At 35.3% G+C, this 19,964-nt stretch overlaps 1 protein-coding gene across 1 annotated transcript in view; it reads left to right on the top strand.

Annotated features, from left to right (window-relative positions):
• The first annotated feature begins 1,811 nt into the window (after positions 1-1,811).
• The window catches only part of LOC149785685 (choline/ethanolamine kinase-like), a 49,916-nt gene continuing 31,763 nt past the window's right edge, over positions 1,812-19,964 (top strand). The window contains exon 1 of the mRNA XM_089979523.1: positions 1,812-2,190. Within this exon, the coding sequence (XP_089835649.1) occupies positions 1,886-2,190 (305 nt within the window). The 5' untranslated portion in view covers positions 1,812-1,885. The remainder of the gene's footprint in view (positions 2,191-19,964) is intronic.

The raw sequence follows: 19,964 nt of genomic DNA, 5'->3' as shown, positions 1-19,964 counted from the left end.
AGGAACTCGTGCCTTTCGACAGTGCTATATATGAGACAATTTCTCCACATATACAAGATTTCCCTTTTGCATCCCTGGCTCACCACATACCATCACATGTGTGTGTGTGTGTGTGTGTGTGTGCGTGTGTTTATCTGTCAATGTGCCGAATAATGCACTGAACAATTAATGTATGTCTGTAACAGAAGATCATGCAAAATGTGATCCGTACAAATTAAAACCATTAAAAGTTATTTAGTCATCATGATATAAAAATGTATTAGTGTTTTCATTCAATGTACCAATAATCATGTTTTAGTTTTTTTTATTATAAAGAATTAGCTTGAGTTATTAAGGTCTGGATGTCGAGTACGTATGAAATACAGTTCCATTTCTTCAATTAAAGATTCATTGCTAGTTAATACTTTATATAAGGGAAAGACTTTGAAGTTTCCTTCTGAACAGTTATGTATATGTTTATTAACTTTTAATAACCTGGGTTCTTGTGTATTTGCTTGCTCTCTTTGTACTGTCATTCTCTTTATTAGTTCATTTCTCGTCTGACCTATGTACAGGGCTTCACACCTGACACATATTAATGTATAAATCCCATTTTTTAAATTGCAAGTTATGTTATGTTTAACTTTAGGCACCTTATAATTTTTTAATTTTACTGAGTTTCCTTCTATTATATTTGAACAAATTTTGAATATGCTCGTACCACATTTGGTTACTCGGGCCTCTCAATGAAGTCAAATTTAGATCTGAAAAGACTTTGTTTCAAATTTTTGGTTTGTCTATTACTATTAATAATTTTCCGGTTTTTAAAGACATTTTTCATTTGATCACAACTTTTGAATAAATGTTCAAATGTTCGTACCATCGTATGAGATTTGTATTCCGTGAATTAAAGGTTGTAATCCACAGAATTCTATTTGATGATGGGTTTATGTTTTCATGGTTATTTCCCTTTATCGGTTATTACGGTCTCTTCAGCGAGATAAAAATTAACACGTTTATTGTTACATTGTATCAACACACTAATACATTTTCATATCATGATGGCTAAATAAATTGTTAATGGTTCTAATTTGTATGGATCACATTTTACACTGTATCAATGCATTAATCTGCCTTCACAACATCTGAAGACAACAAATTTAATTCATAGATGTAGCAAAGTTGTTAATATCTAATATATAATCCGAAAATCAAACCTTTTTTCACCATGCCAATGATGAAATGTTCGCACAATTCTGTCATTTTTGTCAGCACAACGATTACGAAACGTTCGCGTATTTCTTTCTCATGAGCATGCACGTGAACAGAAAAGTATTTTTGACACTGTTACGAATGTTAAAGATAATGACGATGACTATGATGGCAATAACAATGATGTAGCCAGTCTCTATTTTTAAGATCAACCCCGAGTGTTGGAAGCTTTGAGTGCCAGTCCTGTTGCTTATAAACGTGTTCAGTTCATTAACCGAGGTCATTCCATTGTCAGTGCACAATGAGATAAATTGTGTTCAGTGTACGATGCGTTCCTCGGCTCTAGACACTCGTGTCAACATTTGATTTACGCAGACGTATTTCTCATTTTTATTTTGGTTTTAGCGTTTATCTTTTGTTGTACAGTCTAAAGTGCGTCATATAAAATTAAAACTAAAGAATATTAAGGTGAAAATATACTGTAATTAAACTAATGTGAAAAGAATTTAGTTTGTAAACATCTCCACTAGCGTAGTGTTCATCATGTGATATATCATGTGATATTTACAAGTTCTCAGAGTAAGTCATCCACCACAGTTACTTCCCTTGCTGACCTTTTACTGGCGACCACGTCATTCTTTCCTCATACATAAACAGTCCAAACATCAGTGATAACCGTACTGACACTTCGGTGATGGCGATTTTCAATTTTGGAGATATGGCAATCCCTCGTGCTGTGACACAACATTTGTACAATTTGGGTCTCATAGATAAATTTGGGGAGATACATGTACGTTATCTCTTTCTGCAGTTTCTACGGTTTATGATAAAACGTCTTCTCAGTCATGTACAAGGAATAGTATTCGGGAAAAGAACGATAAAGATGGGTGAAAACCCTAGTCCCGAGGTTCGGAAAAAGGGATTTAAGATGTGTAAAGATTCAGTCGGAGGTGTATGGGCAGATTTATCAGAAAGTGATTTTGAGATTCAAACTCTGAGGTAAATATAGAATTATTATTTTTACTTGAGCGTGATGGAGGGCATGTTGTGTTCTTTTCCCCCACGCGAGCCCCTATAGAAGGGATGCTTGCGGGCTAAATGGTTGTTGCTGTTGATAAACGGAATTCTCACAACTGATACGTGTTAATTTCCGTTGGAAAGAGTGTGTATATATATCTAGTGTTTACATACATACATACATAACGACTTGTGAGGAGGAAGATAATAACATACTTTTCATAGACCCAAAACTGCTACTTGATATGGATTTTAATTATTATTTTTTTATACAGAAAATGACGTTCACAGTAATGGTGAAGCATTGTCAGTCCATTTTTCTCATTAACAGGCAAGCCCCCATGTTGTTTACATCATTTATCCATCATGTGACGGAAAGTTTCGTGTAGTTCAAAGCACATATTTGGATCGGTTCGTCAGTAGCGGTGGGAAAAACTATAAAAACTATAACATGCACGCCGTGAGTGAGTTTGTTGTGACTGGAGCTCACGGCCCATTACTAATTAGGTCCATACAATTAACAATAGTTGACTAATATTAATATATAACGAAGATTTAAGAGTTGCATTTTATTCATATGTAGGCATCACGAAGATGGGGTGACGTGTGATTGTTTCACTGGTGCTTTGTTTATCATTATCTAGAGATGATCGACCACGGTGTTAGCGCTAAACAATACGATGAAATTAATGGAATAAGAGCTCTGATCAGAGTTCTAGAAGAAGAAAAGAAAATTAATGCCACCGTATGTAAAATATAAAAATTTAATCAGTTATATAAACAAAATGAAATTAAAAATGACATTTGAGTGACTCACATTCTCTCAGTGGGGTAGACAAAATTGTCATATAATCGAGATGCTCATCGAACTCAGAAAGTTTGTCATGTCAGCATTATCCGGTTTGTTCAGATTCTTTCCAAATCACTGTTAATGATAGGTCGGCGTTTTTCTCCTCTCTAACCGCGACGGTGGCCTTAGTGGTTAGAACGTCTGCCAGGGATGCAGGAGGTGGCGAATTCGTACCCTGGCCGAGTCTAACCAAAGACATAAAAATGGCACTTTATGCTGCCTTGAAGCATATAAGTTTAGTGCTAGGACCAACAGCTGATGCCAGGATGATGGGACTGTGTGGGACATGATGCTATATGTCTGCGGCATGACGATCCAGTGCTAGACATCGCTCTAAACTGCCATACTGCAGACATCGTAGCGGGATGATTGAAAAATTGTTAAAACTACGTTAAAAATCCAGACCAGATACACACACTCACACACTCTATCTTCCTCTTGTTTCCTCGGGTCATCAACCGTCTAGGTTGTAGACTGTGCTTTTTCCCCCTGTACAGTACAAGAATGGAACTATTTCCCTTCAGATAAAATGTAATACCCAACGTAAATATGTGTCAGGTTTTTCCCCTTTTCCGGGGATCAAACAATATTCCCATGCATTTTACGTCAGATATTGTCTGTCGTAATTCGACAGAACTAAGTTTTGGTCAGTTTGCAACCTAATTCACAACCATCCTACCATCATAAATTAATGTCATTTCTAGCTGCTTCTCGCATTCCTAACTGAAACCATGACATGATTGGACCTCTTTGATAACTATTACTGTGCTTAAATGGGCTGTAAATCCCCATCTGAATTATATCAGTTGACACGTTCTTAATGCTAACACCATATATTTTCGGTTGAAAAGAATTCACAACTTAATTACACAAACAAATTAATGGACTTCACTCTTTGTCTTCAATGAATTACTTTTGTATTTAGTGATTCATTGACATATATTTCCAGACATAGAAAAATCACTTCTCAGCATACATGACACAGTTCATCTAAGACATAACTTATTTCTCACAATTCAAATCAGAGTAAATGCATGAAATCTTTACGCGTGTTTTCTATTATATACAAAACCACTAAAACCGAACTCGTTCATACCAACGAAATATTATATGACGTTCTTACAATGCTTGAATCAAGTAACATTCCAGATCACGAATGCGCGATGTTTTCTGCCTTTGGGTAAAATTTGAAGTATGAATTTAAAATTAATAAATTCAGCAAATAATTACAAACTTACATCATTGGGCAATTGAGACTGACCTTGTGCGTTATTTAAACCCCCTCTTACTATGCTGCCGAATATCTCGCTTTCATGTCCTCAACTATCCGACACACGTCCCTTGGAAAATCTAACGAGAAACACCTATTATTTCGTGTAGCTAAATTCTGGCTTTCCTTAGACTTAGATTGTCTAATTTCGCGAGGGTGATTTTTTTCTTCTTCAAACCTTGAATTCCATCTGGGAAATCACACACTTTCATTTCGCTTAGCCAATCAGGATTACTTTTTATAACCGTCCAAAGTTTAGAACACCCATCGAATTCAAAATATTCCTCTCTAGTCCGCCGTTATTAACAACTCTTTAACATATTACTTATTGATTACATGGTTTGTCTCAACTGTCATTTTCAGCTATTGGCCATACGTTAACATTGGCTTCTTCTATCTGACCGTTATGGAACTTGCTCGAATTAAAATTCAGTTTATGCCCCAAACAAAGCAAATCCCATCCCAGTAAATTTTATTACGAGTCTAGCCCATACGTCAGACTTAATGGTTACGTGTCACGCTGACCTCAACATAAAGTAATGCGAAATTACCTGTCCAAAGTTTTGCGCCATTACAAAGCGAAATTGTGGTTTTATGACTCAATTTTCAGCAAATGGTGACATCGATCTTTAACGTAAATTTCTTATTGATTACAATAGATACAGTCTAAAAACTTGTGGGTTTTTTAATTTTAAAAAAGCCCTGACATTAGTGGATTTTACAGGAATGTGACTTCTGCGAGAACATTAAATGTGGCAATTAAAAAAATATGAAAATTTCATAACTAATCTAGTATTGGTCGTATTATATTTATATATTGAGTTTTATTTAATTGGCATCCGATTTTGTTTACACGTTCGTGTTGTCTTGATTGATAATGTAGCCCACATAAGTGATGCCTTAGAATGAGTACCAGTTGGGTCAGTAAAGATTCAGTCACTTGGGCGCTATTGTTTTTCACCGCCTAAATACATCTTATAAAGAAGTCAGTAGAAAAAATCTTTCTATTTTACCACCAAAATTCTGCTGAAGAAAAACGATATACACCTGAATATTTGATTACATTATTATGAATTAAGTTAAATCCAGTGCACAATAATTACAAATTTAAATATGTGTATAATGTAGAAAGGAAATGAAAGTACCATTGATTCCCTTGGAAGACGCAGGACAAATATAAATACTAACGATATATAAAGAAAAAAATGTTGTACGAGATCGATTTTAAACTGCACCATACTAATTCCCATTATTAATCAAACATTGTACATTTCACTGTTAAACAGAACACGAATACTTACTACTCATTGGTGATGATCATTTGTAGTGATATACCCCTCGAAAGGGCCTCTCCTTGCACGAGTATATTCTAACCTCAACTGACTGTTTGAATCCTTGATTTTGTTCAAAATCTATTTCATGGAACATGGAGAACATGCTTTGGAATAACTCTCCGAATGAGAACTCGGCTCCAGTACTTTTGGAGAAAGTCGCCCCAGGGTGGTCAGAGAAGTCGTCCAAGATTGTCGATCGATCGATCGATCGAGAGAGGTTTCTGGTATATTAATTTACTTTGCCAATTGTTACCTTACGTATTAACAAAGAATTAAATATGTTATCGTTAATTATATAAATACTAAATACTAAAGCTAACCGTAATGTTTTGTATTTTGTAAGAGTTGTGGTGTCTAGCAAGCATAAAATGTTGGGCCTCTAATTTATAACTAGATCAACTTTTTTTACTTGTTATAAATTTTTAACGGCGCTAAAAATGCGCCACTGATATTGTGCTGTACATTTCAGTTGCAGTTCAGATATGAAATTGAGTATCTATATCTGATTACGTGTGTGTGTGTGTGCGTGGATTGATAATGCACGCGTTTTTCACTGAATTTGACAGTTCATATATGACAGATCATATATTTATACTTGTGCGCATGCCAGCTTAAATTATATGCACGTAAATTTAATTATAACAAGAGGTTATGCATAAACTAGCAAAATAAATTGAATCATAAAATACTGTTTATAAAATGTAAAATTTGAGTGTGCAAGTTAACGTCATCCTCTTTGACTTTTAAATAAATTAACAGGAAATGTTTCAATGCAAGCACTGTCCACTATTTTTATAATGCTGAAATTTGCATATTTCTCACGTTATAAAGAAATGTTTGGTGAATATTTAGCTATAAAAACAATTGTATTATCTGTGTTATAGGCACTTCCAGAGCTTTTCTTTGCTTTTGTACAAAGCCCCCCCCCCCCCCCATTTAAGATTTGGTTATGATTAGATATTTTCGGTAACTTTTCATTACCTTTAAATCAGATCAGTGAAAAACAATAATTGAGAACTAGTCTGGAACATTTCCACAGTTCTACTTCTGTTTATCACGTTATTCTACTCATTCAGCTTTTCGACCGCTTCGTTGGCCTAGTGGTAGATTGTCCGCCTCGGATGTGAGAGGTCGCGGGTTCGAACCCTGGCCGAGTCCTACCAGAGACTTTTAAAAATAGTACTAACAGCTGCCTCGCTTGGCGCTTAGCAGTAAGAGATTAGTGTTAGGATTGGTCGGCCTGATGTCAGGATAATGCGACGGGGTAGGACATCATGCGGCATGACACCCCAGTGCTAAATATCACTATAAACTGTCACACTGTATACATCGTAGCGATATGATTGAAAAATTGTTAAAGCTACATTAAAAATCGAAATCACACACAGACATTCAGCTTTTCATATTGCACATTATTTCCATTCATTTTTCATGCATGAAGTCAGAAGCGTGTACATTTTAAGTTTGAACATTAAAATTTTGGAATGCTCAATTTGCGATAGTTTTGTCATGATTCTGATCACTCTTATTATACAAGTTGTGAATAAGCAACAAGAGGACAAGTGTTAAAATGCAGAAGTCAGTGAAGGAACAAGTAGGTTCGCAAAAAGTATTATAATATTTTTTTTAAAGAAATGAGTTTGACTAGTGAGTGTAATGACTCTCTCTCTCTCTCAACTAATCATGGAGATCGTATATACGTGTGTATATGCGATCTCCATGATTATTTCAGAGAGAGAGACCTCACAATGAAAGCTCGTTATGGCACTTTTGTCTCTTAAATTCAGTTCCTTTTCAAATCAGCGTTGATAATGTTTAGCTACCTGTAATTTTATTCCAAGAAATCTTAAAATCTTCTTTGAGAGTCAGATATTCAAAACCAGCGATTTCTTAGATTGTCAATCCCTACACTAAACCTACGAGACGGACATACACTAAACCTATGAGACAGACACTGTTATCAATGCTGCAGGCAGACTCGCAATCAATAACGACACTAGGTTCAAAAGTGCAACTTCCAGCGAGAGGCTTCGCGGGGTTTTTCCTTGTACGAGGCTCACAGCAGCAGTAAGCATGGACTCGTATTTTGGCATCCATTGAGATTTGTTGCGTTACATGAGCATTTGCAGAGGATGAAAAGTCAGAGGGATAGAATGGGGCAAAACCCAATCATTTCCCGGGGTCTCAAATCCCATTATAATACTACTTCTTTCATTACCATGCCTGTAAAATTGTTACAGGTAGGAATGTTATAAAATAATGATATGTGATCTTATTAAATATGTACATCTCATTTTGCACGTAATGAATAGTCTGTTGAACTTGTACAGATGATGGGAGGAACAGATTCTGTGCTGAAATTATATTTTTCAACCAAAATCGATATTGATTTGATCTATTCATATTTCTTTCAGAGAGACGGCTGTGGAGAATTGTACATCATACCACCCTCCCCTAGTTAGCTCTACTGCAAAATAACCAACATGTCTACAAATTTTACACGTTTTAGATGTTGCTTAAATCAGTTTAGTACAACTGCAATTGACCAAACGTTTTTAATGCCCAGTACAGATTCACACACACTGTTGGTCCTCACCCTTACTTCGATCAGTAACGCAGGGGTCGCCACACGTGGTCTCTACAAAAGCTCATGCTAATGATGCATTCGAAAGCCAACAGCTTAACAACTATACTTGGGATTGCTGTTTGGTCATCTGACGTGTTTACATATACAAATTGGACGGGTGAAAGTTATGAAAAGTGCACACGATAAACACTGTAAACTGTACCCGAATGCCAATCGAATATCTTTTATTAGTTTAGTTACAAATTTGTTAATATTTTGACCCATTTACCCTTATAAGAAGTTAACGTGATTACAGAAAAAATATTTGGTTGCCATAGATCATAGATCTAAATGAATATTTCTACAGGGTTTAGCAGTTAGGCCAACAACATAAAATTACCAAAGATACACATGCATGCCTCTTAGAAAATCGGCCCTCCCCCACAATGCAGTAACAGTTAATTTCTCTTGTACAACCATCATATTATCTTTTGCAATTCAGCCAGAATGCGTACTTATATTGTGAAGGTTGGTATCATCGGTATATACGACCGTATTTGCTGTACAGTAAAAATAGCCTCCAGTTTTATACGTCGGATAGTTTTAGCTTTATCTGTGTGGAATTTCTTGTTGTGCATACGACACCCCCCCCCCCCCCCAGTTTACCTCCAATCTGATTAAAATCAGACTGATTTTGCTTGAACTGTATTGCGTATGAGCTGAACACAAATCTACCAATCAGGCCTTGTAGATAGCCAGAAATGGCTAGGTCGCGTGTTTGCCAGGGCTATGAAATCTATTTCTAATTGCACCGATTGCTAATAATATATGGCTTATTATTTTTAACGGCTTTTTAACATTTATTACGGGTATAATTTCCTTAACTACTCAGAACACACCGCACCAGTAGGCTAAGTGGTTAGAGAATCCGCCTCAGATGCGGAATGTCGCTGGTTCGAATCCAGGCTGACTTATAAAAATGGTACTAGCAGCTGTCTCGCTTGGTGCTCAGTATTAAGACGTTAGTGTTAGGACTGGTCGGCCTGGTGTCATGATAATGTGACTTGGTGGGACGTGATGCTACATGTCTGCGGCATGTTTATACATCCTTATAAACTGCCACACTGCAGAAATCGAATCGATATGATTTAAAAGTTTTAAAGCTACGTTAGCAAGATAAATCACACACACGCACACGCACACGCACACTACTCGGAACTGAAGTTTGAAGAGGTATTGGCATCAAAGTTTGTTAAGTCGCTATTATTTCCTGTCGAACTTGAACCGTTCGTATTAGATGTCGCGAATATTGTCACTGTGTTCGCTTTCATTATTGCAGTAATGCTCACTCGTTCGACTTTCAATCTATTAAATTTCTGAAGCATTAAGTTCGTACATGTTAAGTATGACTAGACTCGACAACAGATGATAAGAAAAGCACACTGTTTAATAGCACGCCAATAACCCAGTTAATTATATAAATTCTTCTTAAATACAAAATTAATTGCCACGCAGCAAGTTACCTATTTTATTTCGAATAAAGTACGAAATCAAAATTGTGCTTCCTAGTTTTGTCAGTAGATAAATTCCAAAATGAAGGTTTTAATTGTATGTGCCAATTTGTGCAGTAATCAAAGCATATGGTAATGATTGTTTTTATATTTTCATTAGTTGTACTTAAATATAAATAGGTTATGAAATTGAATCTTGAAAACTTTTTTTATAAGATAGCAAATTTTACATTTTTTATACACGACACATGTCATGAAATTGATATAATTATTACTAAAAGCATATGCGTTATATTAAATAAATAATTTAATGTAATGAAAAATAGCACCACCAAACTGATTTTATGAATTATGAAGATAATGTCTGTTACTCCATTCATATATGAACATTATATGAATGCAGATATACGCATCGCAAAACACCATCAGTAGCTTGTTAAATTAGAATGGTTAACTAGAAAACATGATCTTATGGAACTTTTTGGGATTTAACGTGGTAAAACTCGTGGAGTCAACTCTTACCTTGACTTACCAAGACTCGTAAAACCTACACACGTGTAGGGGTTGGGGTGGTTTACATAACATTCTGACCATATTTTAAGGATTTTTGCTACATTTATATGTTCTCTCTCTCTCTCTCTCTCTCTCTGTGTGCGCGCGCGCGTGAGAGATTTTTGTGTTGTATTTAATGCACATTGCTTACATTTATTTGCTTGATTTCCTAAATTTGTGTGGAGTTGCCTGTTTTAAAAATATATTTTTCAAAATGTGCCTTTTGTTTTCTTCATATAGTCACTATTCTACTGGGGTGCCCGTAAAATTTACGCACAAACACACACACACACACACATGCATACAGTCCTCCCTAGTAAATATTGACCAATCAAAAGAGATCAATGATCCACTGGGTTCTTGGAGATATTTTTTCTTCTTCACGCCATTGGAAGGGAATGGTATTGATTGTGTTTTTGCCCATGCGTAATGTTACAAAACTTATTCTACACCGTTTAAGAAGAGAGACTTGAATCTTGGAAATGGTTGGGTAGGTCATAGTTATGCACAACAATTTCGTAATTTAAATCCATCCCCCGTGGTTGTTGTTGTTGTTGTGGGGTTTAACGCCATTTTCAGCACACGATAGGCTTTACATGGCGGCCAGTATTAATGGTGGAGGAAGAACCAGGGGAAACCCCCGGAACGAACCACCGACCCACGAGAAGCTACTGGCAAGCTTTCTCACATACCCACATTGCATCCCCTGTGGTGCAGCTGGAGGGTGAAGACAAAGTTATATATAAACGAAATATAAAAAGTACATTCATGAGAAGTGGTATATCTTGTGACTTCTCCAAAACCATTACACTGAGACTTTCAACTTTGGATGGCTAGAACAGTAAATATTTGTAAATTTAACCCAATTAAAACATTTTGTCATGAAAGGCTTTCAAGTTTGTACAAATTATCAGGGTTCTTAATACATGCCTACCCTCGAGTTTTGGCGCATGGAATTTAAATTTTAACCATTTCTCAAGCATCGAAATTTCAATCGGTGCGGTTGGGGCTGGAACATGTTTTGATTACACCTGATTCGCCTCTAGAATACTTTCCTGCCGAGCGAACGCTGTCCATAACAAACTGACCATTGAACTGGGCAGAGACAACTGGTAACTGATGTAAGACTTGGGTGGGTATCTAAGTACCTTGGATAAAGTCAAATCCACTAAGAAAAGAGTACGTGTCAACGATGGCTTTGTTGTACAAGTGTTTACATGTTAGCCTTGTACTCTGCCCTCCCTGGATGTTCCGCACATGAGGCCAATGGCGGCACGTACCGTCGAATATCCGATAACAGAAATTCCAGGTGGCGGAACGCGCGCGCGCGCGCGCACACACACACACACACTTGGGAATAAAAAAAATTGTATTAAATCAGTTAACAGCTGTGTCGCCACCGTTTTTTTTCGTTGTATTCGTCACGGCTATGGCAATTAAAAAATGGAGAATTTTGATGAAACTGTCATTATGTAGTTCTGTAATTTACAGCCATTATTTGTATGTAGGGGAGGGGTACGGTGAGATTGCGCAACTATACAGTATGATTTATTTGCTTTATTTGAATGAAAGTATTTTGGATTGTGTTTTACCGTTATTCTACATAAAGTTTCAACTATTTCGAATATACTGAAGTGGCCCCGAGGGGCCTAAAGCGCTCTCCGTGCTAGTGACTGGTAAATCGTACAGTTGAATGATCGAGAAGGGACTGTCGCGTTATCTGGAGACGCCTTTTATTCTTACTATGATGGTAAATATGGTGTAGAGTTACAGGCGAAACTAGGCTTAAAATCATGATTTTACTGACTTAAGGTAGCGTAGAAAAAATAGTTCCCGGGTTTTTTTTTGTTGTTTGAGTTGTGATATCTATTTTATGGATTTCTGCCATCTCACCTCTGTCTGCGTGGGTTCGAGTCTAGGATTCGGCCAATGTGGGTGTGTGAGAAAGCTTGCCAGTAGGTTCTCGTGGGTCGGTGGTTCTTTCCGGGGTTTTCCCGGGTTCTTACTCCACCATTAATAATGGCCGCCATGCATAGCCTATCGTGTGCTGAAAATGGCGTTAAACCCCACAACGAATATATCGACTTTCCTGTCATGCTACATAGTTGCATTAATGAAACGTTTATAGGGGTGGGATTAGGTCCTACAATGTAAGACGCATCACCTGATATTTATGTTTGCGGTCGCACTATCAACATAACTACCAAGCTATACATTGTAGGACTTACTGTGATTATGATTAATATAAGTGTTACATAAGTGTTATGTAATATATTGTGTTTGGAGTGTCATTTAGTGTGTTGAGTTTGGAGTGTCATCAAATGTGTTGTGTTTGGAGTGTCATCTACTGTGTTATGTTTGGAATGTCATCTAATGTGTTGCTTGCAGTGTCATCTAATGTGTTATGTTTGGAGTGTCATCATCTGTGTTGTGTTTGGAGTGTCATCTAATGTATTGTTTGGAGTTTCATTTAATGTGTTGTTTGTAATGTCATGTAATGTGTTATGTTTGGAGTGTCATCTAATGTGTTTTTTGGAGTTTCATCTGATGTATTGTTTGGAGTGTCATCTAATGTGTTGTGTTTGGAGTGTCATGTAATGTATTGTTTGGAGTGTCATCTAATGTGTTTCATTTGGAGTGTCATTTAATATGTTGTTTTGGAGTGTCATGTAATGTGTTATGTTTGGAGGTGTTATGTTTGGAGTGTCATCTGATGTGTTGCATTTGGAGTGTCATCTAATGTGTTGCATTTGGAGTGTCATCGAATATGTAATCTGTAGTAAAAGATGAAAGCATGCCATCTTGTTACATCTCCAACTAGTATGATACAAGAATAAAAGTTACAATGAACTGTATGCACATAGATATTTAAAACATATATATATATAAGATGGCATGTTTTCATCTTTTACTACAGATTACATATTTGATGAGACTCCAAATGCAACACAATTAAATGACACTCCAAATGCAACACATTACACTCCAAATGCAACACATTAGATGACACTCCAAATGCAACACATTAAATGACACTCCAAACATATGTATGTATGTATCTGTGTGTGTGTGTGTGAGATAATGTAAAATTGTAACAACAGGTGTTGACTTTGTTTACAAAACTGAAAACAGTTGGCTGTGCAGAAAACTGGCTTATGTTGTATTGTAAGAATACAATCATATGTAAACCTGCCAACCCAAATGTTACGTAATTTTTAACTATTATACTAAAGTAGATTATTTCCTTAAATAAATGCATTATATTTAAGACAATAAATAATTGTGTACAATCCATTAGTGATTAATTGCATACCAAGACTAATATTATTAATTTCAATTTGATCTTAACATTTGATGTAATTTGAATCCTAATCATATTCATGAAATAAAATGTACCATATATACTCGCTTATGAGTCCAGGGCAACTTCAAACTGCATGGACTTAGATCTGCTGGCACATTATGTGACAGCTGATTTGGATCAGTGCAGTTTGTTAGCAGTAATCAGTAGAACAAACAATACAGACTCTGATCTACAGGCATGTTATGCTATAGCAGATCAGGATCTTTGTTGTTTGCAATTTGACTCTTATAAACAAGTACATACGGTATATTGTATTTAATATTCAGTTATGTTATCATCTGCACTATAATATGTTTACATCATGAGGTCTGTAACTGTAAACAGATTTTTTTTAATGCAAAATAAACTTTGTGTTCTGTACTGGTTGGATAGAAGACAAATGTTTGTGATTGTTGTACTTAAGGGATTTACCCCATAGGTTTGGTAGTATTGAGTGCCATTACTTAATCAGATATTAACCGACCCTGGTAGGTTATTGTGAGTTCTTACCAATAACAATGAGATCATTCAGGCACACAAATGATATTAGCAAATAAAACAAAAACAATTTCCGATTGTTGTCCGTCAGAATTTAGGATACCCCATGACCGGAAACTAATCCAGTTCTGTGTTTATCTGAGTCTTTCTATTGTTGATAATGGTATTGTTAATACAGTTGAGTAATACAACAGAAACAACATAATCCTGTGTCTGAACTGTGAACGAACTGTTATACTATCTACGTGGCACTTTTACTAGTGGACTCCACCTGTTAATATATTGTGCAACAACAATCATGAATGGTATCAATGAGAAAGCATATTAATATATTATGATTTTTTTCTTCGTTAACATTACATTGTCAGAATCATTCAGTTTTTTCTGTAATGCATGACTTAAAATTACATGAAACCTGTCTAAAAATAGTATCATATATTAAGAACTACTTTGATTTTAAACAATGTACGCTCATGTAGCAGATGCCGAGTTTTTAGTTTATTAGATTTGTTGGTGAACTAACTAAGGAAACTGTTCTGTCCATTGAAAGTAGAGATAATACAGTTAATGATGTGGATGAGTTCACTGAGTCACAAATTAAACTTTCAAACAAACAAACCAACCGCTCCAGTGGCCTAGTGGTTAGATTGTCTGCCTCAGATGTGGGAGGTCATGGGTTCGATCCCCGGCCATGTCATACCAAAGACTTACAAAAATAGTAACTAACAGCTGCCTCGCTTGGCGCTCAGCATTAAGAGGTTAGTGTTAGGACTGGTTGGCCTGGTGTCTTGATAATGTAACTGGGTCACACATCATACTACATGTCTGCGGCATGATGCCCCAGTACTAGACATCACTAGAAAGTGTCACACTGCAGACATCTTAGTGATATGACAAATATTTTTAAAGCTATGCTACAAATCCAAATCACACACATGCACAAATAAGCAAACCAATGAACGAGATATTCATTGTCTGCAACAATCGTGAGAGAAACAGCATAAAAAATATTCTGATCATTTAAACAGTTATTTTGGAGAAATGTTACTAACTTTTCACTCATAGAATGGTTCAGACTATGAACAGTGCTCTCTAGGGTCTATAACAATAGCTTAGAAAAACACATTGTGTCCAAGGGTTATCATATCTATCCGATACGCATCATTTTACAAGTTGGTTAAACTAAAAAAAATTGAGAAAAAAATGGAACTGAAGGTTTTGGTACAGAACTTAGAGCGTCAGAGCCATTAAGCCAAGATGTCAAAGAATTCTTATATCTGCTAGTTAAACCATACAATCATGTATTTAGCTGGGGCTTGTCCAACAGACAGCATGCAAATGACTTTTCAGAAACATAGTCTTCCTTAGTAAGATAGTCAATAATTGCATCATGAATTTCCTCAAAATGTACTTTCTTAGTTAGTTATGCAAATCCAAACTACATGGCCCTGGTCATAGGTTCCACAACTCGATACACACCACAAAATTGTAATGTCAACTGCATTTACAATAGAAATCACATTCTCTTTACTGCACTCAAAATAAAATGAATGTGATATTCAGTAGTGTCTTTTTGATCGTTTCAGTTAAAAGAATTAATATGTTTCACACATTATGTGTCCAAACAATCAATGACAGAAGAGAAACAGAGGTGCAGTTGATTCAGTGCCAGTCCACTGCACAAATCACATGTACATCATACGGAATTGACTTGGCTTGTAAAAAAATTCCAGTCTATCAAAAGCACAGAAGCCAAATTGAGTTGGGTCAACAAAAAACAAAATCCTTTCATTCCAGACCAACTGGAAAAGTTGTTTCAATGCACATTCATTCACAATACGATCCTAAATTTCAATTTTAAGCAGACCAAAACTAGAATTTTCTAAACTAAGTAGAGCATGTGACATGGTTTGAAGATCAGCGGGCGGTGCTATGTGCACAATAGTATTGTTACTGTGTATTGATGAATCTATGGTAGTGTATTACATGTAGTTCAGTTACTTTGTTACATGTAGTGTATACTTGTATTATTAACCCGTAGGTAGAAAAATAAATGAGTATATAATAAAAAGGTTACTATATTTGTGGCAAAATATGAACTCATTTTTTTTATACTAACACTTCTCTCCCTAGGTTGTGCAGTATTACTAAGAAAAACTCATTCATATTTTCCAATACATATGCAATAACCTATAAATATTCAACCATAGGCAGTCAGTGTTAAGTCTTTTTTCTTGAAAATTCACACAGAGGGTTTGGTTTTACGGAGTGTGATTACTTAATCAGACAATCAATGTAATTTGAAAACTTGCCAATTTTTTCACTATTTTTTTCTGTAAAAATAAAATATCTGTCCACAGTATTCCTTATTTAACATTTATATTCTACTTGTTTTAGTACAATTTTAGAAGTAAAATAAATGAATGTAAATTTTCATTGTGCAGTTGTTAATATTGTAACAGTGTGACTCACTTGACATAGGATCCTAATGGCAAAAAATTACCTCAGTGTGTGTAGCATGTACACTCTATCATTGATACACAATGAGATGTATAAAAAAATTTTATTAAAATGAAACAAGGCTTGCCAAGTTTCCTTTTCATGAAAAATTTATACAACAATAGTATATCAAAGATATACATACTGTACATATATTTTATTTAAATCACATAAAAATACACATACTTGCATTTACAAGACAGTTGAGATTGAATGAACTACGCACAGTGCTGTCCAGTGTGTCTGCTACAAAATGTAGTTCTTAACCTTGTGCAAATAATCAAAATCTCCATTGCGAATTGATAACTTGCTTGTTTTATATTTAGAACTTCTATTTTCATTCATATTGATTAAATAAATATAAGACACACTTATGACTTAAACCTGAAAGATGCTTTATATTGGAAAAAGTAGAATATTGCAAATATGCTGGCTTTCACATAAACAAGATGGAAATATAAACTAAGCGAAATGAGTAACAAGATAGAGGTAATTCAAACATTTAAATATATTTACAGTTCCTCTAAGTCATTATTATGATTTAATTAACATTGATACTGACCATTCAATGTTTTCCTCTTTCCGTTTCTTCATGTGAGTACATGTACATTTTTCCATCATTCATGGGTTCAGAGACATCGTCACATGACATAGATGTTTGTTGTTTTAAATGGATTTTCACTGGTATCTTGCTATGAAGGTCCACAGAGAGAAACTGATAAAGTATGCTGGCGGACCATATGAGAGAGAGAGAGAGAGAGAGATGTGGTGGGGTTTTAGAGACTTACCATAAAGGTATTTATTGATTGCCTGTCCCTATGTTTCTTTACGATTTGTCTGTTGTCATACCAACCCACACAATGACAGAACAGTTGTGGGTGGGTAGAGTGACATTTGGACATTTTAATATTAAATATGTTTTTCAAACCTGTATTCAAAGGTTTTAAAAAACATGAAGAAAGAAATAAAAAAATAAACAAAGCATTAAGTTGATTACAGTTTGAGTATTCTTCCTTACATATAAATGTTCTGTACAAGTTTTGACAGGGTGTTGCAACTTTGGTATCTTTGGTACTGTGAATGCTATTAAATTCTCATGGAATGTTTACATTGTTTACACCTAACTGTTAGGAAGTCCCAGGTTCTTGTAGGCTATTTTGTGTGAGTTCAGTTCCTTTTTTCTTTCACTCCACATGACCCTGTGCATGAGAGAGAGCAGAGAGGATTTTGATGATGTTCCGTGTAATGTTTAATTTATTTAGAAGATAGGGACTAGTTAGATTATTTATCGTTATTTTATTACAGTGCTAATGATTAATTAGTTGAAATTCATCAGATTTAGAGAATATAGTAGCTATAGCCTACTGTTATCTATCTATCTATATATATATATATATATATATATATATATATATATATATATATATATATATATATATATATATATATATATATATATATATATATATATAATCTGATTTTAATCTGCATATTTAAGTTCATTATGATATAAAGCTATTGAAAATATTTTATTGAATCAGAAAAGAAACATATTTAGAGAGGTAACAGTTTTTAGCCGGTCAGATGTAAGATTATGCCATTATCAAATGCAGATCTCACATGTTATAGAACCTTTCTTTGAGATGTTATAAACGTATTTACAAATGCGGGAATACATACATAATTCTGTGGTCAAGTACAGTTTTAGAGAAAGAAACAATATAATGTACACATGTAAATAACCTATTATTTTCTGAAATTATATAGTTATACGTGAAAGATAAATTATAAGCTTTAGAAGTTAAACAAAAAAAATAAAATCAAAATATAAAAACATGAACAATAATTTTGATTTTCACCTTTAGTTTCTGTGTGAGAACAAATAATGTTACAGTTAAAATCATCAGTGACAAAGAAAGGGTGAAACCTGCTTATGTAGTCCAAAATATAGCAGCATGATAAAATGTGATCAATTGATCAGGCTGTTGTGGTGAGTCACACTAACCTGACCATGAGTTACATCCTATTTCATGTAAATATCCTTGTCAATCACACAGAGAATTTTCTAGTTTGAAATTATTTGAAGTGAAAAATAAATAGTAAAGTTAAAAACATAATTCAAGCAAGTGTGTTTGTGATTTGGATTATTTATCGTAGCTTTAAAAAAATTCAGTCAGTGGGGATTAAACCCACAATCTCCCACACCCGAGGCAGATGCTCTAACCACTAGGCCACCGGAGCGGTTCAATTCAAGCAAGAGTCCTTTCATGGTCCAAAGAGAATTGACAGAAATTCAAGATAAGACCACTTCTCTTTAGGTGGTGAGTGTTGAAACCATCTATGATATTCTTGACTGACAAAATTTTCTAATTAGTCTCTGGCATTCAAACTGAATCTGAGATGTGGCACCATTTTCATTTTGGACAAACCAGACACCATTAGAAGAATTTTGGTGAAAACAGCTTATATGACCATCTGTTCTGGAGAAGTACCAAAATTTTCAATATGTTCATTAGTATTGGATGTCTGCAACTGCAAAGCACCATAATTTTCATTTGGGACTAAGTTATTATAAGTCCTTTGTGACTAAGTAGATATAATTTATCCTTTGGGACTAAGTAGATATAATAAGTCCTTTGGTGAAAATCATATCTTGAGATAACTCAGTTTTGGAGGAGTAGCAACAAGAAGATTTTCTTGGTGGTGGCCATGCTGGATGTCAGATCAGCATTTGTCGTACCAACTAAACAGCATAAGAAGTCTTCTGACATTTCACTTTGTATTCATCTTGAGACGAAAATGTGTCTTGCACCAAATCATTCCAGGATTTATGTAAAATTTGTTAAAAATTGTATCCGTGTTTTGATTTTAAAACCTGTTCACTTTTTACCACCAAACATATACTGAAGGTACTTCTTAGGATGGAGATCAACTGTGCACCAAAGCTTGGTGGTGGCTTCGAGTGGCCGAGTGGTCTAAAGCGCTTTCCGTTATGAATCACTGCCATCTCACCTCTGTCTGCGTGGGTTCGAGTCCAAGGCTCAGCTAGCGTGGGTACGTGGGAAAGCCTGCCAGTAGCTTCTCGTGGGTTGGTGGTTCTTCCCTGGGTTTTCCAGGGTTCTTCCTCCACCAGTTATACTGGCCGCCATGTATAGCCTATTCTTGTGCTGAAAAATGGCGTTAAACCCAAGAACAACAACATCAACAACAACCAAAGCTTGGTCATTGTGACTTCCTTTCCATGGTTTATTTTAAATTGTAACTTCAATGCTATTGCACCTACTGACAAGATAATGTGCCATTATGATGCTTATGTTCCTCTTGTATATTTGG

This window comes from Sinohyriopsis cumingii, chromosome 13 (assembly GCF_028554795.1).
Source record: "Sinohyriopsis cumingii isolate HCF-2022 chromosome 13, ASM2855479v2, whole genome shotgun sequence".
NCBI lineage: Eukaryota > Metazoa > Mollusca > Bivalvia > Unionida > Unionidae > Sinohyriopsis > Sinohyriopsis cumingii.
The sequence above is the reverse complement of the archived record's forward strand: the minus strand, read 5'-3'. Positions and strand labels throughout refer to the sequence as shown.